At 43.1% G+C, this 22,529-nt stretch overlaps 1 protein-coding gene across 2 annotated transcripts; it reads right to left on the minus strand.

Annotated features, from left to right (window-relative positions):
- Positions 1-1,289: 1,289 nt before the first annotated feature.
- On the minus strand, positions 1,290-19,886 carry LOC142931754 (serine protease HTRA1A-like). 2 transcript variants are annotated; one of them, XM_076075831.1, is made up of 9 exons: positions 19,427-19,886; positions 13,398-13,497; positions 12,475-12,679; positions 4,865-5,059; positions 4,750-4,782; positions 4,545-4,659; positions 3,801-3,858; positions 3,541-3,636; positions 1,290-1,458 (listed from the first exon to the last, which is right to left on the minus strand). In XM_076075831.1, the coding sequence occupies exons 1-9, from the start codon at positions 19,884-19,886 to the stop codon at positions 1,290-1,292; spliced, it is 1,431 nt and encodes a 476-aa protein (XP_075931946.1). The 2 variants fall into 2 exon arrangements, with proteins under 2 accessions (XP_075931946.1, XP_075931945.1); XM_076075830.1 differs by having other exon boundaries at positions 13,398-13,492; positions 19,416-19,886.
- Between the last annotated feature and the right edge of the window lie 2,643 nt (positions 19,887-22,529).

Consider the following 22,529-nt stretch of genomic DNA (forward strand, 5'->3'; position numbering starts at 1 on the left):
AGACTGCAACACTGATACAGAACCATGAGATGGCAGCAACACTTCCTGTCACGCTTCTGTCTCAGGGATTTTTTTTATTTGTTTGTTAGAAATTTTGCACTTTTGGCCTTTGACCGCAAATTAATACATTTATCAATTGGGTGCCCAGTATGCGACAGTATTTAACTCAAACAAGTCAACATATTTTATAATGTCTAGTATAGCCTGAAAATAATGTGTGATTATGATACGTCTGTGGGCTGCATAACATAAAGGGAAAGCATCTGTAACATAGCTTCCATGTGGTGTATGGGAATGGAAAATAGGGTGTGAAGGATAAACATCCACTGGTTATTAGAGGTATGGTCTTAAATTCAAATGTAGCCACACTGCTAAATGACAAAATGTTCCTCTGTCTGTAAAGCATACTTTTAAAGCTGTTGAAGTTTGGTTACTTCTTGCTGTAGACAGCATAGCAGACCTTTCATTTGAGTAATGGTGGGTTACAATAGAGAAAACAAAAGCTTCTGCACAGTTTTTCCACAGCAGATTTCACGTTTAGTGAAAGAGAAAGACCGTCTTGTAAACCGTGAAGCTTTTTGTCGTGTGTGCTGGCTTCTGTATAGTTCTCATGAGGTTTACTTTTCATCATCATCCAAAATGTATGTGGTGAACAAAAATCTCTACCAAAACACTAAGTGTATTCATGCGAGCCACTGCATCGTGGGTCGGATCTCTGTTTGGCTCGCACTCCTGTCTCTGAGGTCAGACTGCAGAGCTCCTGGCCCAACAATAACACCAGACCACTATAAGGCCCATATGAAGGCAATAAAATCAATTTTGACATAAACCCTTTATTCTCTTCTCAGTATACATTACATAACCAACAAACAAAAAACATTCTACAGTACTTTAGAAAATAATTTTAGAAAACAACAATCATACAAATCGGATTTGCCCAGGGAGTCTCTAAATTGCTTGAAACTGCAGTGGAAGGCCTGGCTGAGCATAAGTCCATGTTAAAAAAGACACAAAACAAGAGAGAGCAGATACAAACAAGATGCCAATAACCATCATTGATCAAAGCATTAAATACTAAAAGTGAAAACAAACACAGAGAACAAAGTAGAGGACTGAGCATCTGTACAGTCATTCCTTTCAAGGCAAAGCCAGAATATTCCTGGATGTGTGGCGCCACTAGCGTTTGGCCACAGGACGAGGGGGTATCAGTAGAAGCCCCTCTCCAATGTAAGGTCCACTGGTGATAAGTCAAACCTAGCTCCAGCTCCTGTGGTGTGATTTGTGGAGGGTCAAGGGTCGATCTCCATGGGAACAACCGTGAGGATAGCGTCCTCGTTTCCACGGCGCACAACTATGCTCAAGGTGACGTCCCGCTTGACGGCGGCACTGACGTCAGTCGCTGATGAGATCCTCTGGCCGTTGACTGAGATGATGACATCGTGCTCTTTGAGTCCAGCACTGGAGGAAAGAAGAAGATCAAGACTGAGCAAGGGCTTCATAAATGGCAAGCACTTTATGTGTGAGTAACAGCCGTAATAATATCCATTTTAGTAATCTGGCGCTGATTATCTTAGTAGAGTGACATGATATTCCTGTACAGTTTTAGCCACTGAAGAGGTATATGGGACTGAAAGGTAACACTGGCCAGTGATGAGGGCTTCCTCTTGGTTTCAGATGCTGACCATGTCATCACAACATCAGTTTAAGAACAGCTGCATGTCACCCCCATCACTCTCTACCCTCATTTTCTGTCAGCTCTACCCTTTGTAGTATCAAATAAATGCAAAGACGCCACAGAAATAACAACAAAAACAACAACAAAAGCCCAATGCTGTTCTGCATGTGGTCTTATTAAGTATACAGTGTGTAAGAACTTACATTTTGTGTGGTGATATGCATTATTTTCTTATTGTCAGCCAATCCCATGAAAATACCAAAACCATCAATAAATTGATATCAAATATTATTTATGTATTTAAAGCCAGACATATCATATTCCTCTTACTCTTCTGTTGTTGTAAAAAAAATAAAAAATAAAACTTCCATCGCTAAAAATAGTCCAAAACAGATGCACTATTTACTGCTTTTTGAGGAACATTTGCTAATAAATTTAGTGTTTTAGGAATTTGAAACGTGAAATTATGTATGACATTCATTCATGTCATTACATCTTCAGTAGAAATCGATGAGCTATCAGTTGAGCGTATTGACAGACAGACTAACTCATCATTGGTTTTGGTCTTTTCATTTGTAGACAATAATAAAAACCTACAATATCATCAGTCCGATCCTTCAATGATCAAATATGCTGATTTTATGGCAACGTTATCCCTCTGCTTGCATATTGTGTTACTACAATTTCCTCTTCAGATTTTAGTAGAAATACATTAATTTAATGGCCTACAGATACATGTCAGCTACAAAATAAATCAAGTTATAATCAAGTTATCCTACTGTATGTATGGTCTTTATTCAAACAAATCTAACTTGTACTTTGGTCAGGTTTGGTTTGCAGGCCCGTGAGCACAATCTGAATCCACGTTACATCTGTTGTAAGAATTGATGATGGGAATAGTAGCACAGCGAGGTGAGAGCGCCTTGCAGATAAAAACATGTTGGCTAAACGTACACCTGTACTAAAAAAACAAACAAACCAGTAAATCTGAAACCACACGCAGACCAGGGGAGCAACAGTGTTGATATCAAAAGAGTACTCTAAATGCGGCTGCTTAATCACAGCCACATGCAAACACGGACCACCACACCTTCACTTGCCACAGCATCCATAAATAGCAGTGCAGCTCGGTGCTCCGCTCATTACACTCAGCTGCTCTAACACCTCAAACACAGCAAACCGATGGTTTTTTTAAAGGCCACAAAGCAGCACAAAACAGAGCGAGATCAAAAGCGTGAATAAAAGGAGCCACAGAAATGCAATTATTCAGAAAGCAGGGTGATTTATGCAACAAGTAAATTGACGAGGCCCTGTAGGGGGACCCCGCTCTGGAATGGGCTGGGTGAACAGGCGCAGGAAAACCACAGCACAGCCAGTAACCTCCCTGCATGAGGTTTGAAGGAAATAGCTGACCTCAGCTTCTTCCGAGCCCCACTCTGCTGGAGTTGTGGTGGCGGCTGATTGGAGTGGGCTGCGATTGTGGGAGGAGGGGGATATTTTAGAGGGCCAGGCACTCCAGGCACGCAGGAGTGAGCCATGAATCTACGTCCCATTACGACAGTTGTGTAGGAGGCTTTGTGTGTCTTTGAGTGTGCGTCTATGCACACTTGACAGTCAGAGGAGGGAAATAAAGCGAAGGAAGGAAATTAAATCTGTCTATTTGCAATGCGAGAGGGGAGCAGGAGCTGCACGGAGAGTGATGACTGCGAATTAAGAGCACACGTGTAACGACAATATCACATAGCTGAGAAACAGTCAAAGGCGAGTTGCATTTGTGCCTCACTGAAAACCAAGACGTTACAATCAAGTTAATTCAAACTGAGCCCACTCTAATGGATGCCATATGGGCAAAACATCCTCCTTACGTTGCAGCCGGTGTCTTCGCGATGACCTCCATGACGTAAGCTCCAGAGGTGACGTCAGGGAAGTCACGGTGTCGAGTCTTCAGCTCTTTGGCCAGCCTGGAGGTAGAAAACGGGGCAGAGAGTTTAGCAATCAACCGCCATTTTTATAAAGCCAAAAAACAAGAAATGTATATGTTGCAATATCCCATTGTCGAAGCATAATGAAGGCTGTACTGCTGCCATTTCACTGGCGACGGTCATATATAAAGTGTGCAACTTACGATGGAGTGAGAGTCATCATCCTCACACCAATGTACTTCTTCTTCGCAGCTGCTCTCCCTAGAGATGGACAACAACACAGTACAGATACAATCATTCAACCTCTCGCCTGCAACAGTCTGGGTTCTTAGTTTTATGAGGGCGTTTGTTTTGAGCTCCAAAACAATAAAAATCCCCCAGGGTATTTTTATTCTGTATGTGAGTGATAGACATATTACTTTAGATTGGGCAGTGGATAACAGATTATCTTGCACATGTCTCGCAGGACAGTGTGCACATGTACTCTTCCACGTGTTTCATCATCTTGTTTTTTTTATGTTATTTCATCTTTCAGACAAATCAAATCAAGGCGCCAAGCTGGCAGTCACATATTAAATACACGCGTGTGTTGTTCCAAAACTCTACGTGAGGCAAACGATGAAAAGCAATACAATAAAAGTACAACCTGACATGTGCTGGCTTTTTCTTCTTAGTAGTTTATTTGCAATGTCAAAATATTGTTGGGTAATGCTGGGCAAGGATTCATAATGCTAGAAATGTAGGTAATATATCTCAAGAGAGCAGAGAGATGAAAAATATCAACCAAAGAAATGGCATGCAGAATTACAGTACATGCTCCTTGACTGTGCACATCTCTTCAACTCTTGCGGCCAATTCTAAGAATTTTCCTCCTACAGTTTGTCTTGGAGATTGAATAGAAGTGACAAAATGAAAACATAATAGGTTTTGTCAGTGATAGCTCATACCTCTGGACAGCCTGTCATATGACTCTGCCAGGAACTCTCGTATTTTGTCTGAGGGTATGGCAAAGGAGATGCCGGCAGTCACTTTCAACGTGTTGATCCCAATCACCTCGCCATCCTAAAAACAGCAAAGCCCAGTTTAGTCTTTGGTGACAAAACCATTATTGTATGGATTTTAACATTCCATGGGAATGTAAAAATGGCTTACCAGATTTAGCAGAGGCCCTCCTGAGTTGCCGTACTGTCAATCAAAAAAGATGCATCACTTAATATTTGTGTTTGTTAGAAAAATAAAGCGTAGCCATGCATCTTCATTCGCGTACATTTATGATGGCATCTGTCTGGATGTACTCCATGTCGGAGTTGAGGAGGCCCAGCTCTTTGCCGCCTCGCTGAGTGGTGCTGACGATTCCCGTAGTGACGGTGTTCTGGAGGGAAAACGGGCTGCCGATAGCGACCACAAACTCCCCCGGTCTCAGGTCTGATGATCGGCCCAGCAGCAGTACAGGGAGCTTTGTCTGCAAGTGAGAAAACACAGAGGGACGACATGTTCACATCACTGGAGGCCAAAAAAATAAACTAAACTGATGGAGACCAGTAAGTAGAAACAAACACATAAAATGAACAATTTATTAATTAAAATGACATGAAGGCATGGCCTGCTAGTGGAAGCAGTGTTAGTGTTAGTGTTGCTTCAAGTGCAATTACTCTACTGAGCTTTAAGGACTTTTCCCAATCATTTGTTTCATGAGTGGACAGCAGGAAAATAATTACAACAAAACCACAAACAATCTTCTAAACACAACCCACTCAATGCTGCATTGAAATGCTCCCCAAAAAAACCAATTACTTCTTTTCCACCGCAGTAAGAAGTGACATTTAGCCCAAACAACGCAACTCAAAATGTTAATAATCAAGATCAAAAGCTTCTTTGTTTAACTGAGAGTGTGGCCCAGCTGTTAAATCATTCGTAAAGGCGAGTGTGTGCCAACAGGCCACAGATGCTGGAAAAGTGACTGATATACGGTAAATAATGAGAACCTTAAGCTCCGGTTGGCCCTGTTACACTGGGGCAGTGGAAACCAGGCTACGGAGAGCTGGCCTCTACAGACAGACAAGATATATCTATTCACCCACAGTCACAGTTTCCTCCTCTGAATGAAATCATCTCTGCCGGGCAGCCTGCAGTCGAAGCCCACGCCCCACCACATCACGTTGAGTGCATGCAGGGACCCGACGCCCTGAAGGCAGGCGAGCATTATCTTAGACTTAAGGACCTGTCCCGAGTGATCCTCCTATGTATCCATTTTGTTTACTCAGGGTTATAAATAGGAGCCGGAGGAGGCTGTAAGGTAACTGAGACAGCAGCACAAGTTGGCACACACAGACAAAAGAATCAAAGTGAAATATGCACACCCAGTCGAACACTCAGACATCGCACGCTTAATCACAAATCATATTCTCAGTCATAAAACATGACTCCTTGCTGCCAACGCATACATACATTTTCCTCTCTGTTTGTGGACGTCTGCAGGTAAAGACAACATAAACTGACAGCAGACACATGATTCATAAACTAGAAATAGGATTGTGGGAAAACATTTAAGACACTTTTGATTCAGTCGCCGGCATTTTAGACATTGCGGTAAACAATCTCGACCCTTAAGGTGAAGTTATTATTAGAAGATGGCAAAGATAGTGACAGCCAGTAACTGAGGTAGAGGACCTTTCAACCCTACTTTCCACCTTACCCCACACACACAGATACACAAATACAAAAAACACTCATGTCTGAGGCCGTGTTCGTGAATCCTGTGGGTTTGCTTGAACATTGTAGGGATGTTAAAAGTAAACACAGCACACACAGGCTGCAGAAGTATGTACATGAGCATGCATTTGGCGCGTGCAAACACACACACACAAACAGGCACCTGACCCAGGAGTAGCATGCTGTATAATCCTCCCCCCCCCCCCCCGCCCCTTCACACTCCCATGTGAGATAAGAGTATAACCAGATGGAGAGAGGAAGCAAGAGAAACACACACAGCTGAGAGAGAGAGGACGTCAGGTGGACGCTGCCAAGACATTCAGGACTCTGTCGGTCACCACGATAATGATAACGGTTAGTGATACTGCCGGTGTCATAGCGACTGTTGCTATCTGGCGAAAACCTTGTATCTTCAAAATGACAACTCTGAGGAACGGCTTTGTTCTCAGCTCGACTGCAGTTAATCCTAATGTCTTCTGAAAGAGTTTAATGAACGTGAGTAATACAGAGTTCACACACACACACACACACAAAATCACAATGCATTAAAAAAAAAATCATGTAAAAAGAGTGCGAATTGCATCAGTATGCTGACAGCCAAACAGCGCTGAGGTGAGAGGGCAGAACAAACGCTGAACATGCAGACTGCCCAACTTTTTGAAAGACCCCTAGCTTACATATCACCTACTAATCGTGCCTAGCTTACATATCACCTACTAATCGTGCCTAGCTTACATATCACCTACTAATCGTGACTAGCTTACATATCACCTACTAATCGTGACTAGCTTACATATCACCTACTAATCGTGCCTAGTCAGCAATCTGGAATGAGTTGTGGAAAATCATCTCGCCATGCGAGTCTGCCTCTCCTGACCACCCAAGGGACTCACCCTACTATTTTAGAAGAAGGTTACGACTGCATTCGTACTTCACCCAAAGACGCTATAGCCACACTTAAAGGAAGGAGGCAAGGTGAAGGAGGGAAACAACAAACACCACAAACCACTGGAAGGACAGTCTGAGAATGTGAGACGAATGAGTCAAACGCAGTTTACTTTGATATTATGTGATGCATGCAGCGCGCGTTGGCCGAGACCGGTTTGTGACCAAAGAAATATTTTTGGTCTAAGACCCAGAAAAGCAGCGGTTTGATAGTCAAAAAAAATAAAAATAAAACATACGTGCTTCAGAGTTTTTGAAAACGTCTACAAGGATATACTTCCTGAAAAGGAAAACTGTCACAAAATTCTTGAGTGTTTATATCAGAGAGAAAAGTGGGGCATCAGATTAAAGGAGGGAGGGCTAAACAACTTTGACCAAAGAAGTATAATTGAAAGCGGCTCGTGTTGTTTTCCGTCTTCTATCGCTGAGCTGAGATTTTGATTCAGCCTCCTGCACACAGACAGATTCTTGGGACCACATGGCGAAGGGACAGTCGGACAGATAAGCTGGCAGACAAGCAAACAGCCCGCTTTGAAAATAGCAGCAGAGTTGCCGTAGAGATGTGTCATTGTGTAACGTTACAACCTCGCTCGTTTGGAGGCTCATTTAAAAGCCATTACACTAACTACCGCTTTACGACCCGAGGAACCAGGTGCATACCATCCCAGTCAAGCCCAGATGGACTGTGGCGTAATAGTCTCTGAGACACATGTGTATGTATATACGCACACAGACACACACACACACACACACACACACACATATGAGCACACAGAAAGAGGGAATAGGCTGCCAGGGCATGAACCCTCACAAACTCAAGTCTGTAAATTAAAACCCACACACCTGGCACTGCTTGGATATACAGCTAGTTAAAAAAACACACACACACACATTCAGACTAGGAAGCTGCTTTGGAGTCAGAGCGTGGCCCAAACCGTATGGAAGCTAAACTGCAGTCACTTCACGCTTTCCTGTTCTTTTCATACCGGTGACTTCAAAGCAGGGAACTAACTTTTATAAGTTCCACCTTGCAACATTCATAAATACACAAAGGTTTAGGGTTGTACGTGTGCCCTCGGGGGTCGTGCTAATGCAGATAAAACAATGGGGCAGGATTCAGCACGCTCATACATAACATCAAGTCAGAGGAACGGAAGATCAGGCTGAGGGGACACCACGTGTGTGTGTGAGTTTGTCTGCTTGTATGGCGTGTACGTGACTCATTTATGTGTGCATGAATGCCTGTTTGTGCGTGTTTGGTAGACCGACAAAATATGTAGGTGAATGTAACCATGACTTTTACACACAAAGCAATAGTCGACACATTGAAGCGGGTCTTCGCTCCGCTGAGCATTCCCTCACACTGTCAGTAACATCAACATGTTCAAATCACACTGGCTGAGCCATATCCTTGCTGACACTAGTACGGAAACCACTATGGTTTCCATATGTTGTTGGGAAGGTTTCCGGCCGGTCTATAAGAGCAAACATATGTCAGTGAGTTCCTTGTGTATGTTCCACTCTGTGCAGCTTTGCCCGAGAGCTCAGAGGGCTTCTCGGCTCTGGCCAGACACCACAAACACTTTGAACTGCACAAACACAATGATGAGAGGAGATGAGGTCTTCATTTGCTTCAGGATAACTGCCTGAAGTATGTGAACCACAACTCTCAAGTATATGGTTTCTTTGTGCTCTGGGATGATTGGCAACCTTTTCAGCATTTACACCGGTGTGTGCTGGTCAGGGGAGGTTCTTCCCTGAATGGAAGAAGAGGTTTTAGAAAATATAGACTATATTGTAGTCTAGACTCTTCTTTATATGGCTGGGGGAACACACTGAAATCTGCTCAAGCAAGTCAGTGGGTCCCTGGATCCCAGTCTAAAAAGCAGAGGGTTATCGCCCTGCCTGTATGTGTTGCACTCTCCTCAAGCCAACACCCAAACTGTGGAGTAAGGGTCAGAGGATATAATCTATGCCCCTAATTAAATAGGTGTCGTGAACACACCAGAATACACCGTAGCTTTGTATCTATTTAGAACAAAAATGCAATTTAAAAAAGTGAATGTCTCAAATATACTGTTCGTTATCAACAATCTGACCATAGCTGTGGTTGAGTTGAAATGCTTCATACGCACACATAAAGTGATGTCATTGAATGGTAACCCGAAACAGTTTTAGGCTGCTGGGGTTGAAAAACAATTACGCAGCCAAAAAGAGAAAGTGCATCAAGACCCAGCGGGGCAAAAGAGTGTGTGTGTGTGTGTGTGTGTGTGTGTGTGTGTGTTTTTCTTGGCTCTGATCCCACCCGACTTCATCCTTAATGGGAACCATTTTGGTCACAGGGACAAGAGATGAAGGAGAGAGAAGAGGAGGACGTTGATTCATTTCCCCTCTGCGTGTCTCTGAAGGACGCCATGCAGTGTCTTTCCACTGGCAATGGAGCGTGTCCTCCTCGTCCCTGCAGTGAGCCGCCTTAAACCCATCCGTGTGCACACACACGCACATAAACAGATTTGAATAATTGATTGCAAGCTTGCATTTGTCTGTCAGTACTGTTAATCTAGGGAAATGTACACATCTCTTACTTCCTGGGTAAACATTTACCCAATGTTGCTGATGAATAGAGAAATGCGGTACAGCGAGGTGCATTCCTTCTCTTTCCTCTCTGCACATAAACACAGACACAAACTCATACATATTCCAATAATAGCCGAGTCCAAACCAGCACCAGGCAAAAGTCCCAGAGAGAGGGGTTTGAGACTCTTAATAGGGATGGGTAACACAGAGACAGATAAGAAAAACTGCCACACTGCAACATCTCATAAAAAATATTTTAGCATGAGGGTTAAGTTAATGGCTAATTCATTTATAGTTATATCCAACAGTTTTAGTGGTAATTACTTATTTTTGAGGCAACTTATCATTACACCGCCTCTGGTGTCTAAAATAGGAATAGGGAGCTTTCCATTCTAGTATGGCATATATATGCAGATTAAAATAATAACTCTTATGTTTTGGGTTTTATCTAAAAGTCCAAAAGCTCGACAGGCCTGCTGTGCCTACGAACCATAGGTTTTGAGCTTCAGTCAGTCAGAACAAAGCCAAGGATCAATGCATTCACTGGATTCAGCAAGGTTAATGACGACACAGGCCGTGCAGTAAAATGATCTGGAATCATATGGAAAATTCCCTGCACGCTACATTTGAGTGTTTTGAAGTCCTTCCAAGTCCGTCTGGGTCAATATGATGAAATAAATGTCCCTCCAAGCCAGCGAGCTTTCAAGTCAGAGTGAAAGCAGGTAAATCTGAATGCGTCCAAGTCATTGTAAGCACTTCTAAGTGAATGTGGCAGTGTCCAAGTTCTGAGTGAAAGAATGAGGTTAACGAGAGGCCTTTTATAAGCTGAAGCACAATGAGTTCTATCATTATTGTGCCGTTGCCACATCACACAATGCACTCATTAGCCTATTAGCTCACAGAGTCCTCCAGACATATGGATCCATTTTCCAGGCCTTGACCACATCGCTCGGTCTTTCTCTGTCCCTCTTGTTTTCTCTTTTCCCCCCATTCTTTCTACACAGGAACAAGTGAGTACAACGCTTCCCCCCTTCCCTTCCCCTCTGAAGTTCCATCTGCTGTAGACGGACTAATGTATTCCCCAGAGCTGAGGGGCAGACCACAGCCCAGAGAACGGACTGGGTCTGGCTTCCAATAAACTCCAATTTCACAGACAAAAGGGGAGAGAAAGAAGACAGAAGCGAGTCTTTACGCTCAGGGAAAACCTAACTCTATACTTTCTCACTCATAAACTGGTGCAATTGTTTATTGATTATCTGTGGCTGCTTCTGGAGTGCTGACGTTGACAGAATTCAGCTTTTTAATCTAACAGAGAGGACGCTATGAGGAAAAGGAGCAGAGAGTGAAGGCAGATGAAGAATGAGGGAGAGGAGGATGGATGATTAAAGATATAGTTTCAGCCCCTGTCAGGGTATGAATTTAACTCACATATGGTCATTTTCTACAAGAAAACTAAATAACTGATCTGTGAAGCTTCTTAAATTAAAGATACATTTGTGGGCTCATTTAATGTTTGTTTAGCATCATACTGTTGTAATGCTTTTAAGTCTACAACTTCCGTTTCTTTTTCATTCTCTATGGATCCAGCGTGCAGTAAGAATTTAGGGATATCTTTCTCGTTTTTTGCTCTGTTGCATCGCTGTTACCTCAGGTCAGCTACCAGAGATGTGGAATTGAGACTTGACACTTGGCCGGCCCGGCTGTGTCAACAATCACAGAGAAGCTGTGGCAACAACACACACAGAGGGATAGCGACTTCATTCTCTGCTCAGGTAGCCATTACTCCACTATATATTTACACAGCAAATAGTTGTTTGTTGCTATAATTCATATATGCTGCATCATTCACTCCGTTATCTAAACGTTTAGTTAACTGTCCTTGAATAAAGGAAGAATATTTCAAAGCTGGAATTCACAGTTATTACTCTTGGGTACTGAAATGAAATACCCTGTAGCTATAGGTTTGGATGACTATACTTTCCCTTTTAAATGTAATCCAAATGACAAGTCTCCTCGCCCTCCCACCCTCTCCTTAGATCTTACTCATCCTCTAATTTCGCCCTGTATTAGTTACACAGACACACACCTACACCTACACACACACACACACACACACACACCAACTTCCCCTTATTAGCAGAAATGCCAGTTTCCATCTAAATCATGTGTCCTTTCCAAAGAGACCACATGTCTTCTGAGGCTTCATCACTGACTCATGGCCTGGATGACCTGCTCCGACTTCACACAATGACTGATTGCACAATGACACAATGATTGCAGAGGACTTCTGCAATGATGAAGCACACATTTTTGGTGACCAGCACGAGTTATTTTTCATGCTTCCACAACATGAAGTAACAGCCATTCTTGAATCTGCAGCCATCTGCAACACGGGGGATTTGTTTGCAACATGTGATGCAAACAAATCCCCCGAATGATGATCAGGCCCTGAACCTCTGCCACGCTAACGTGGATCCCTCTGGTCCAGTAGACGGAGAAATAAACACAGACAGGGACGTGGAGAGAAAATGCAGCAGACATATGTCCTGTGCAGCAAAGGGTCGAAAGATTATCAACACTGGCCACAGGTTTGTGATAGTGAGTTTTGTAATATCTGCCAGTTGTTTTGGCCTTCTGACTGACCGGTACGTCGATCTTGAGGAGGGCGATGTCCGATTTCTCGTCCACGTCTTTGATTTTGGCATCGTAGGAGCCGCCGCTCTTCAGCTCCACTTTCACTCGGTGCTTATTGGCCACGACGTGGGCATTGGTCACAATCTGACCATCTTCTGCCACGATAAAGCCAGAACCACTGGCCACCGCCACCTCTCGCTTGGAATAGGTCATCCTGTGTGGGGAAGGAGAGGATGGTGGGAGAAAGGAGGAGGGGATTAGAGTATTTCCCTTCACTTCACTCTTTCAACAGGTCTCATCTTCTAGAAAAACTAATTGAGAAGACAGCAAAACCAACGCATGATGTAACAGTGTAACACTCCAAACGTGAAAGCAAACAAACTTTAAAGCACTTGAGCGTCTGCACAGGAAGTAAATACATAAACAGTAGGCGGGTAAGTATTCAAAGGTGAGCTGGAGAGATAAAGTATACATAAAAACGGTAAGAGGAAGAAACAAATATGGACTGAAGACTTTAAATACAGCACAACCTCAATGAAGAACAGCTTTCAAGTCAACCTGAGGCAGCGACGGCGGAGGAGGGAGGAAAAAGACAAGAGACAGATCTGAGTGAGGGAAAGATGGAAATGTGGAAATCAGAGAGCTGCAGACGTTGAAAGAACCACTTTACAAGCTACAGTGACAGACGCGACGGAGACGACGCAGACAAAGAATTGAGGTGTCAAAGAAGGACGAGATAAAAGAGCATAAAAGCTAGTGAGAGGATGAAAAGAAAAGACGCTGAAAGACTGAAGTGGAGAATGAGGTGCTCTACCAACTAGTGTGGTCTGGTTAAGTACACAAATGGGCTGTAAATGATTGTGTGTTTCAGTCTGTCCCACACACACACACACACACACACACACACACACACACCGGTGCACGGCTCTTACTTGCGGAAAAGTTCAATGTGAACAACAGACGGAGCAATTTTCTCCACCACGTCGGCGATGAAGTTGTATTTGTGTCTTGGGCTGTCTGGGTTGTCCTGAGCTGGAAATACAACACACACGCACACACGCACACACACACACACACAGGCCAGGATGTCAGATGAGTAAAAGCAAACAAAAGATACACCGAAATACTGTATGATGTAAGAGCTGTGTGAGAATGGAAAACCAACAAATAAAACTGGCCTTTATCATAACACAGAGGGGAAAAGAAAAGATGACAGTTCGTCTGAGGTGGAGACTGTCTAGGTCAGGCCTGACACATATGCACACACACTCATTTACAAACTCTTAACCCTGACCTTAAAACTCTCAAATAAATACTCAACCTTGACCTTTACCCCTCTTACTTCATTGTTGATCGTATGCACCGACTCTAAATTCTTGAACCGTCAACAGATCTTTTGTCAAGACCAAACTGATCCTCACAAGTATATTACCACTCAGACTCACACGCACACACACTGTCTGACACTGTACGTATGAGGACTGCCAAATTCACTGAATCACCCATTCCATCTATCCAAGGCAAGTTAGGAAATGTTGACTGATTTACCTGGTAATTAAGGTCTGCCCAGAAGACAGTTTAACCAAAGCTATGAATCAAAACTCCCTAAACCTTTCCCTCTGAGCTTTTCATCCTGCCAAGGCGTAACTCCTTATTTTGCCACGAGCCTCACACTGTATTTCAGTCATTGCATTCTCCTAGGGAGCACAATTTACAAAAGTCAAAGGCAGCCATAAGCCCTGGGATATCATTGATTGCAGTGAAGGGTTAAGGAAAGAGAAAGAGTCTTTCCACTTGAGGTGCATTTAAGCTAACAGAAGCATGGACTGAGCACCATCTTGCCGAACTGAATGCCACTAAATTATAGAGTATAAAAACATTTGTCAACCCGCAGGGGGAACATTCTGGTGTTATATGATCATTTAACTCAACTCTGTCCATCTGTCTGTCTGTCTATCTATGAAACAAGTCTACAACCATGCTATGTGAGCCTGAACTTTGGCAAAGCGGTGGTTTGAATGCTGCCATGCTGATGTGATCATGTTCATCAATACGTTTTGTGTGTTCAACACAAGTACAACTGAGACTGATGGAAATCTCATTAGTTTTGCAGGTATTAACTCAAAAACCGAAGTATTGAAAACTTTAAATTTTGATCCGAAGATGGCAGTAGATAAAAAGTCAGGGGATCATCAAAGTGCTTAGAGTTCATCCTGAGGGGGACATGGATGTCTATAAATGTCTATGATCCGATTCCATGACCATCCTTCCAATAGTTATTGAGACATTTTACTCAAAACCACAAATGTAAAACCTCCTGGTGGCGCAAGAGAAAACGTCATGGGATCACCAAAGTCAGTAGCGTACATCCTCTGGGTACCATGAACATCTGTATATAATGTTGAGATATTTCACAGAATAGCTGCAAACTTATGTTGTCTCTAACTTGGCGCTAGAGAAAAAGTCAGCGCTAATCAAAGTCATTGGTCTCAGCCTCTAGATCAGTGGTTCTCAAACGTGGGGTTGGATAGTTAATATTAAAAATAAAATAACATATTTTAGACTGAGGAATGCATTTATATTACTCCGCCTACAGCAGTGATATAATTTGCCTCACAGTAGATTTGTCTAGTGTCTGTGAGAGTCAAAGTGAGCATGCATGTGAGTTTATGATGGGGGATTTAAGTGGCAGATAAGTGGTAGAGAAAAAGTCACAGAACGTATAAAGAATCCACAGAGCCTGGAGCAGATTGAACAACAACTAGGTGCTATCTATTCAAACGAAACAAAAGTGGAGAGTCGAGAACTCCAACCTAATTATTCTGGCGGGTCGCGACTCGAAAAGTTTGAGAACAACTGCTCTAGATATCTGTATCAAATTTCATCCAACAGTTAAGCCCAATATGTAAACCTCGTGGTGGCAGGAAAAGTCAGGGGAACAGCAAAGTCAGTAGGTTTCATCATCTGGGGAGCATGAACATCTGTACAAAAAGTCATAACATCTGTTAGTTGTTGAGATATTTTGGTCTGTGCAGAAGTGTTGGACTGGTTCTCCAAACCTCCACATTTATTTTCCCAGTTGAACTTTAAAGCTACAAATCAAGCATTAAATCTGATAAATCACACAGGTTTCCCACCACATTAAGAGAGAGACGTAATGGAAAGATTGGAGTAATTTCCCCCATGCTAGATTCACACCCAGGGGGGTTGGTGGTCGGCTCTGATGGGATTATTATTAGAGAGAGCAGGCCCAGTGTCCAGAACCTGTTGTTTCTGGAGCATCCATACAGTCTCTTCCACTTCACCATGTTACCATGAGCGCTGCCTTCTCACACACACAGGGAAATGTACTTCCAGAGACACACTGCTTCAACTGCAACGCCATGTGATGATAGTAGAGTTATAGGCCCATTGGTGACGATTTTGTTGGGAAATCATAAATCAGATGTTGTGCACAGTTCAGTTACATTAAAGAGCCCGGCCAAGCTATTGTTGCATGATTTATAGACTGTGTGGGATTATTTCACTGCTGAACTGAGCTTAGAAAGGCTTTACTGTCGTAGAATTAAGTTGATTTACGAGCAGATGTCTCCTTGAATGCCAAAAATGTCTCATTCATCTTTAACTTCGAAGTTATGAAAGTCACTGATGTGTGGAGAAAAAGGTCAGCATGTCAAGCTTTTAGAGTAGCGTTGCAATCCACGTAACTGCTTTTGTAACATTTCTCCATCTACTGAAATGTTGCCAGAGGCTCACTCTAGATAAGCTCTGTAATTGCAGGCATCAGGTAACACATAATTGATTTTCCACTGTGTGCAAAACAAAATGAGTATTTAAATATGGATATCATAGGGCAAGAAAAAGGGAGATACCTCAGATAATGTAGCTGTTGGTCAGTTTAGAAATGTTTCAAGTGAAAGTGAACAGATAAGGTAGACTTGCTTCCAGCTGTACGACACCGTGACACATCTAACTGCTCTCTCTCTCTCTCACACACACACACACACACACACACACACACACACACACACACACACACACACACACAAAGGCCCCATATCCTTACCACTCCATATACCCATTACCCCCTCCCTGCTCTACACATTGACCTTCACCACACGGGTGTCCACTCAAGATCTCAGCTTCTTTTCTTTCTCAATTTCCCCATACATAGTACCCACTGTTTTATTGGCGCCTGCAGGCGGAAGCAGTTTTTTCTGATCCCCTAAACTAGAAAAACTTGATGCGAATACAGTAAGGTCAGTTCCTCTTCTTTATGCACGGACACTCACACACACAAGTCCTCTACTGTTGGCTATACTGAGCCAGGCTTATGCTAAATGTGTGGAATGGAAGCAAATCTTTCTTTTGCTAAAAAAAAAAACTAAAAAAACATATTTATGTGTATACTATTATACTATTACATAAGATAATTTCCAGTAAGTCACTGGTGACTCAATACACATATGTGACTCAACACAGATGTGAATGTTAGGGCTCAGAAGTGTAACATTGTGACTTATTTAGTTTGGATGTGGCTCTGATTTTCTGCAGTTAAGAAGATATACAGTCGAGCTTTGCTGCTGTCCAACAGTGACTCTACTGGCAGAGAGGGCAGACAAGGAGGTATAGTGGGCTTGGGAAGTCATAGGTTTATTTGTGTTATTTTAAGGAATTTAAGGAATTAGATGAGATATATAAGAGCATAAGAGCGAAGGATGTCTATAAAAGAAGCTGCAGCAAAGATGGTCGAGCACAGAGAAATGATGAGAAAGAGAATCACAGGCATCGTGAACAGGAAGGAAGATAGATGAGAAAACCAGACAGGGAGACCTGCAGAAACAGGAGCCGAGACAGACTGATAGAACAACATTAAAAAAAAGGAAAAGACACATGCACAGAGATGATCGTTTAATATTATGAGTGGCTGAGACAAGTCGAGGAGGAATGTGCATATTCAGCACATATCCCTAGCCGGAGTCACAGAGTGCATTCTGCTGTAGCAGCACAGTTACCCGGCAGCGAATTGTATCGGGTTAACAATTGGATTAAAATCTAAACAGATCATCTGCATGGCCACACCTTTATTCGGCCAGATCAGCTTCTAAAATGTTGTAGGTTGTTTCAGCGTCCACCGTGTGCAGTTCTGTGTAAATAACAGGATATTTGAGGCATTAGGATAAGGATAACATTTTTCCTGTCAGTCTCTCCATTATCACTGTCAATAAAGACTTTAAAATGCCAAAAACATAAAAAGTGGGTCAATTTAAATAAATATGACCCCAATGTCACAGAAATATTTTACCTAATTGTCTTTGCCAAAACTAACAGCTTGCATAATCAACGTCTTTACCGTCCAGACACGAAATGACATCATGCAAAGTGTACTTGCATGTTTTCTTAACATGGGGCCATGTTGCAGGGTAGCTAAAGGCACTCAGAGGGGGTTGAGTTTCTTTTCAGTGTCAACTCCTGCTATTCGAATTCTGCAGGCTTGATTACATCTTATGATGAATGTCAAAAATATCAAACAGGAGAGATGCTAAAGGCAGCATTATGATTTATCTGACATCTGATTTATCAAATGACTCGTTTTATTGCAGCTGTGGAAATGTGCACTGGGTTCCTTGGAACATCAATAGCACTCACCACAGTCTTGCTTTGTTTCAGACATGGTCAGCTGCCTGCATGACTTAATATGTAAGTTGCTTACACGACTGACAAACAAATGTGGCGATACAGTCTGCCCTACCACTACACCCACACGGTTTTTAAAGTATATGTAAACCTTTCCCAAAAATATGGGTTGCTAATTTTGTGTTTTCCTTCAGTGTCTCCGGCCCGTTTTAAACTGTCTTCAACGGAGGAGGAATTATGGCTTTGAATCAGCGCCAGGCATTCCTTTATGTGACTGTGAAGTGTGATTTATGAGTGACAACAGAGAGACAGAGAGCAAGAGAGAGACACGGAGAGAGAAAAAGAAGAGAGAGAGGAAGGAGCTGGGTGGTTGTGGGAGGAGGGGCGAGGTACGTTTTCCAAGCTTTGAGCTAAGTTATAGGTCTTTGAGGCAACAGGTGTTGAAGCTCTTCATTCAGAAGTTTTCAACTGCAGATGTGGCGCAAACTTCAGATGGACATGTGTAAAACAGATACACCAAAAACTGATACAATGCCTTTACCACCTGCAGCCTTGTGTGTTTTCACATTCCTGAACGGGTGAAATAGGTTTCGCATGACACTCTGATAAAGTGCAGGTCCATACAGAAACACTATACCAGTTACTACAAATGTATCACTTCAGTGCTGTTTCATAATGGCCACAGTATATCTGACTTATCAGGCTTTGGAAATACCTTTTTGTTTAGCTAATGCAGGCTTCACTGGCATGAGCTGTATTGTTTAAAACAATCGGAGGGATTATAGCCGTGTGACTGCTCACATCAAGCTTTACATCAGGAGAAAGCTCATGACTTCATTCAACCGGGCAAAAGTAAAAGACAGCTCTCTGATCGAGTCGAATTACAATGCAGGAACAAGAGGGAAACGCAGTTGAATGGGGGCTCTTGTTATCCTAAACACATGGGGATTGTGTGCCACTGAATGCGGCTTTAAGCTCCAACATCTGTGTGTATAGTTCAACCCACAAACGTCATGTGAGGATTTGAGGGGTCACACCTTCAAAGAGCAAGTTGTGAAGAGCGAATGTGACACACAATAAAGACAATTTACAGATTTACTTGAGCCAACCTGGACATGTTGTGAATGAACATAAATGTGTATGTTTGAGAAAGGCAAACAGTCCAGTGGATCTGAAAGGGAGATGTTCCTTTCACAATAGTTTATTTCAGCACAAAGTGTTCCAAATAATTACTGTTAATGGCACCACAATCATAACCATCCTACTTTCTACCATATCTTCAATATATCAGTTTGTGTTGTGATCTAAACAACCTGAGCGTTACCTTTCCCGCAGGCTCCCCGCTGAATGAAAAGAACAGGTGGCTGCTGCAGCTTCTGCGCCCGGCGGCTGACCCTCTTCAGCTCGCAGATATTCCGGTAGGACACCCCATCGCTTCCACAAACCGGTTCGGTGGCTTTGCACACGCAAGTCCCGGTCTTGCTTCTCCTCCTCACCGTGATAGTGTACGCCACCCCGGCGGAGACCGAGCACTCCAGCCCCTCTCCGCACACCGGGTCCCCGAGCTTCCCCAAGCCGCCGCAGGCTTCGCCCTCGCTGAACGCGCACACCTGGCAGCAGTGGCAGGCGTCGAGGCTTTGTCCTGCCGGGCAGTCGGCTGATATCCGGGGACACATCGACTTGTCACACCGAGCGGGACATCCGATAACATAGCGGCTGGAGATTTGCGCATCTGCCGGCGCGGACGCAAAGGCTGCGATTACGCACAACAGTGTCCAAAACATGATTCTTAAAACTAAACTAAAACAAGTTTTAAAAGTTTAAATAGAAAGTGTAAAAGAGTTCCAAAAGCTCGCTCTCTGCTTGTAGTGTAATGGGATGAGAGAGCTCAGTAGTAATGAGAGGGGAGTCACTTCAGCTGGAGAGGCAGTTAACAGAAACTCCACTGCGCAACCATTTACGCCACTTTACTTTTTTTTTGCTGGCACCAAAACATCTACGCAACAAACTTTATAGATAATCTCAACAAGCCTGGTGATTGGTGCGTTTACATGACGTACTGAACGGAAGAGCTGCGGTGTTGGTGTTTCTCCAGAAGTGTGAGGATAAAAAAACAGAGGAAAGAGCAGAAAATAAACCTGCATGGGAACTGATGTACAATTATCTCAGCGCTGTGACAGTAAGCTAAATATTTTTCAAGAAACTGCATCGCAAAAAGGGTAATGAAGTTGAGTTTAAATTCCCTTTTCTCTTGATTCCCTCCAAGGGGGATTGAGAAGGCCAAGGTCATCGAACCCTCAGAAAGCTATTTCAGAACGCCTTTAGCTGATATTGGCATTGAACCTGATTTAGTTATTTACAAACAAATAAAAATAGAAAATGAAAAACCTAGTGGTGGAAAGAGCCACGGTACAGCAGTCCAGATGTTTTACACGCTGCACAGACCTCCACACATCCTGCAGGCCTATTTCCTGCATGTTTTCTTTACTACTCCCTGTATGAATAAGTTGCTCCTGGCATCCACACAAGCCCTGTGGCTAATTATGAAAATCCGTGGTGGAAAAAGTTGGGTGGATTGTGGGATTTGTGGAGTTAATGCAACACTTTATAAACAGCCAAATTTGTTCTAATTGGAAAATTGCAAGACAACATCATTTATGATCTTATCCCAGCTGTATAAGCACCCAGCTAGCAGGGAAATAAACAACATCTGATGGCGACGTCCAGATAAAGTTCAAATGTAAATCAATCAAAGAGTAATCTAAACAAGTCTTTCCATTTTGCCGCATACAGTTCTCCGAGAAAACTAAATCTCTTCGGAAATATAACCTTTAAATTGACAATCTGTTGAAAAAACACGTTTTAAGTATCAATGGACCAAATGTTAATGTTGGCGAACAACACATCTCTGTTAGGTTTAAATGTCTTGGGTGAGCTGTAAAAGAATGCAGTAAACACTGAGGCAATGAATCAGCGTAATAAAACTCCTCAATATAATTTGATTGATTATGGGAATGGGGTTATTAATGGCTCTTGGTTTAAATGGTGTGGCTGGATGCAGGGGGGCACCACTGCTGCTTGGGAACAGAATGGATTGTGGGACGACGGTTCCTGCGGTGCGCCAGCTCTCGGGGTAACACAAGCCTCTGTATCCAAAAGGCAATTAGACAGGGGCATAAAGGGATGGAGGGCAGTCATATATGCTCTCAAAGACCGGACTGCCTTGTGCCGCACAGGAAACAGTGAGAGCGTACAATTTAGACCTGAAACCCTAAATTCAAGTTAGGCTGATCAGTTTAATGAGAGCACCATGTCATTTTGATGCATAACAACACACACATACACCGTCGACTGCTATACAAATGGATGAAAGTCATACAGCAGTAGTGAGACCGTACATCATCATCATATATGGCAAAACTCGTAGAGCTCAAGGACGTAGGCGAGAATCGGTGGGAAAATCCACACATGAAAACAACCTCATCTAAGGAACACCCATTCTCCAAACAAGGCCAATGAGTTTAACCGAGGATGGACTGCCCTGAGGTCTGTGTGATCTCTCCACCCCAGTCTGCTCTGGCTGTGAGTGAAGCCCTGGAGATTCCAAATGGGGCTTCATTTCCACGTCTGCAGCCACAACCAAAGTCTTTCATCCTCCAATAAGGAGCTCAGATGAACCTTCATCCTTATACATGCGGGATCCAGAGTGTACTGCACACACAAAGACCGGAGCCCAGAACGTGTCACGGCGGGTTATCTGACTGATTAAAGAGGCTTTACATATTCAGTGTTACTGCATGAGCTCACTCTGTTCATACTCCATCTCAACATTCTGCACAAAGCCAAAGGCTGCACATGTGAAGAAGAGCTGATGAAGGATACAAACATGGAGGAAACGTATACTCTATGTGCAGTATTAGACGGTATCTAAGTACATTTACTTGAGTACTCTACTAAAGTACTTGTGCTTTATTTCTATTTCATACTACTTAATACTTCGACTCTACATTTCAGAGGGAAATATTGTACTCATTGTTACTTAGCTTTAATTACTAGTGCAGATTAAGATTTAACTACAAAACAGTAATAACAATCCAATAATATGACATGGTGTGATAATGATTCTTACATGATTTTATTATAGTGATACTTTCAATGCACTTCATTCACAGTGTACTTTAACTTGAAGCTACTACAAGGAACCTTCATTTTGTGTTGATTCTGCCGGTCCGTGTGGTAATGGTAGTGTTTCAGAGCACCAGAGTCCCTTTAGAACACCTCTCATTTTACTGCAGCAGGGTCTGACAGCATGCCCTGCTCAGGCCTGGTTCTCCTGTGCCTCCCTTCTCTCCAGCGGGCCCAGCAAAACGGCCTGGGCCTCCAGCAGCACTGGTGAGAGTGTTGGCTCTCAGCGGGGACTGGTGGGG

This window comes from Anarhichas minor, unplaced genomic scaffold (assembly GCF_050575085.1).
Source record: "Anarhichas minor isolate MPS153535 unplaced genomic scaffold, ASM5057508v1 ptg000054l, whole genome shotgun sequence".
Classification (NCBI taxonomy): domain Eukaryota; kingdom Metazoa; phylum Chordata; class Actinopteri; order Perciformes; family Anarhichadidae; genus Anarhichas; species Anarhichas minor.

What these genes read in the sequence shown, in the direction of transcription:
- LOC142931754 (XM_076075830.1), bottom strand. Translation starts at nt 19,886, where the DNA reads ATGTTTTGGACACTGTTGTGCGTAATCGCAGCCTTTGCGTCCGCGCCG. An exon ending in GCGGGAAAGGTAACGCTCAG is followed by an intron (nt 13,493 to 19,415) that starts GTTGTTTAGATC and finishes TTTCCAGCTCAG; the next exon opens with GACAACCCAGACAGCCCAAG. An exon ending in GCGAAGACACCGGCTGCAAC is followed by an intron (nt 1,459 to 3,540) that starts GTAAGGAGGATG and finishes TCTTTCCTCCAG; the next exon opens with TGCTGGACTCAAAGAGCACG.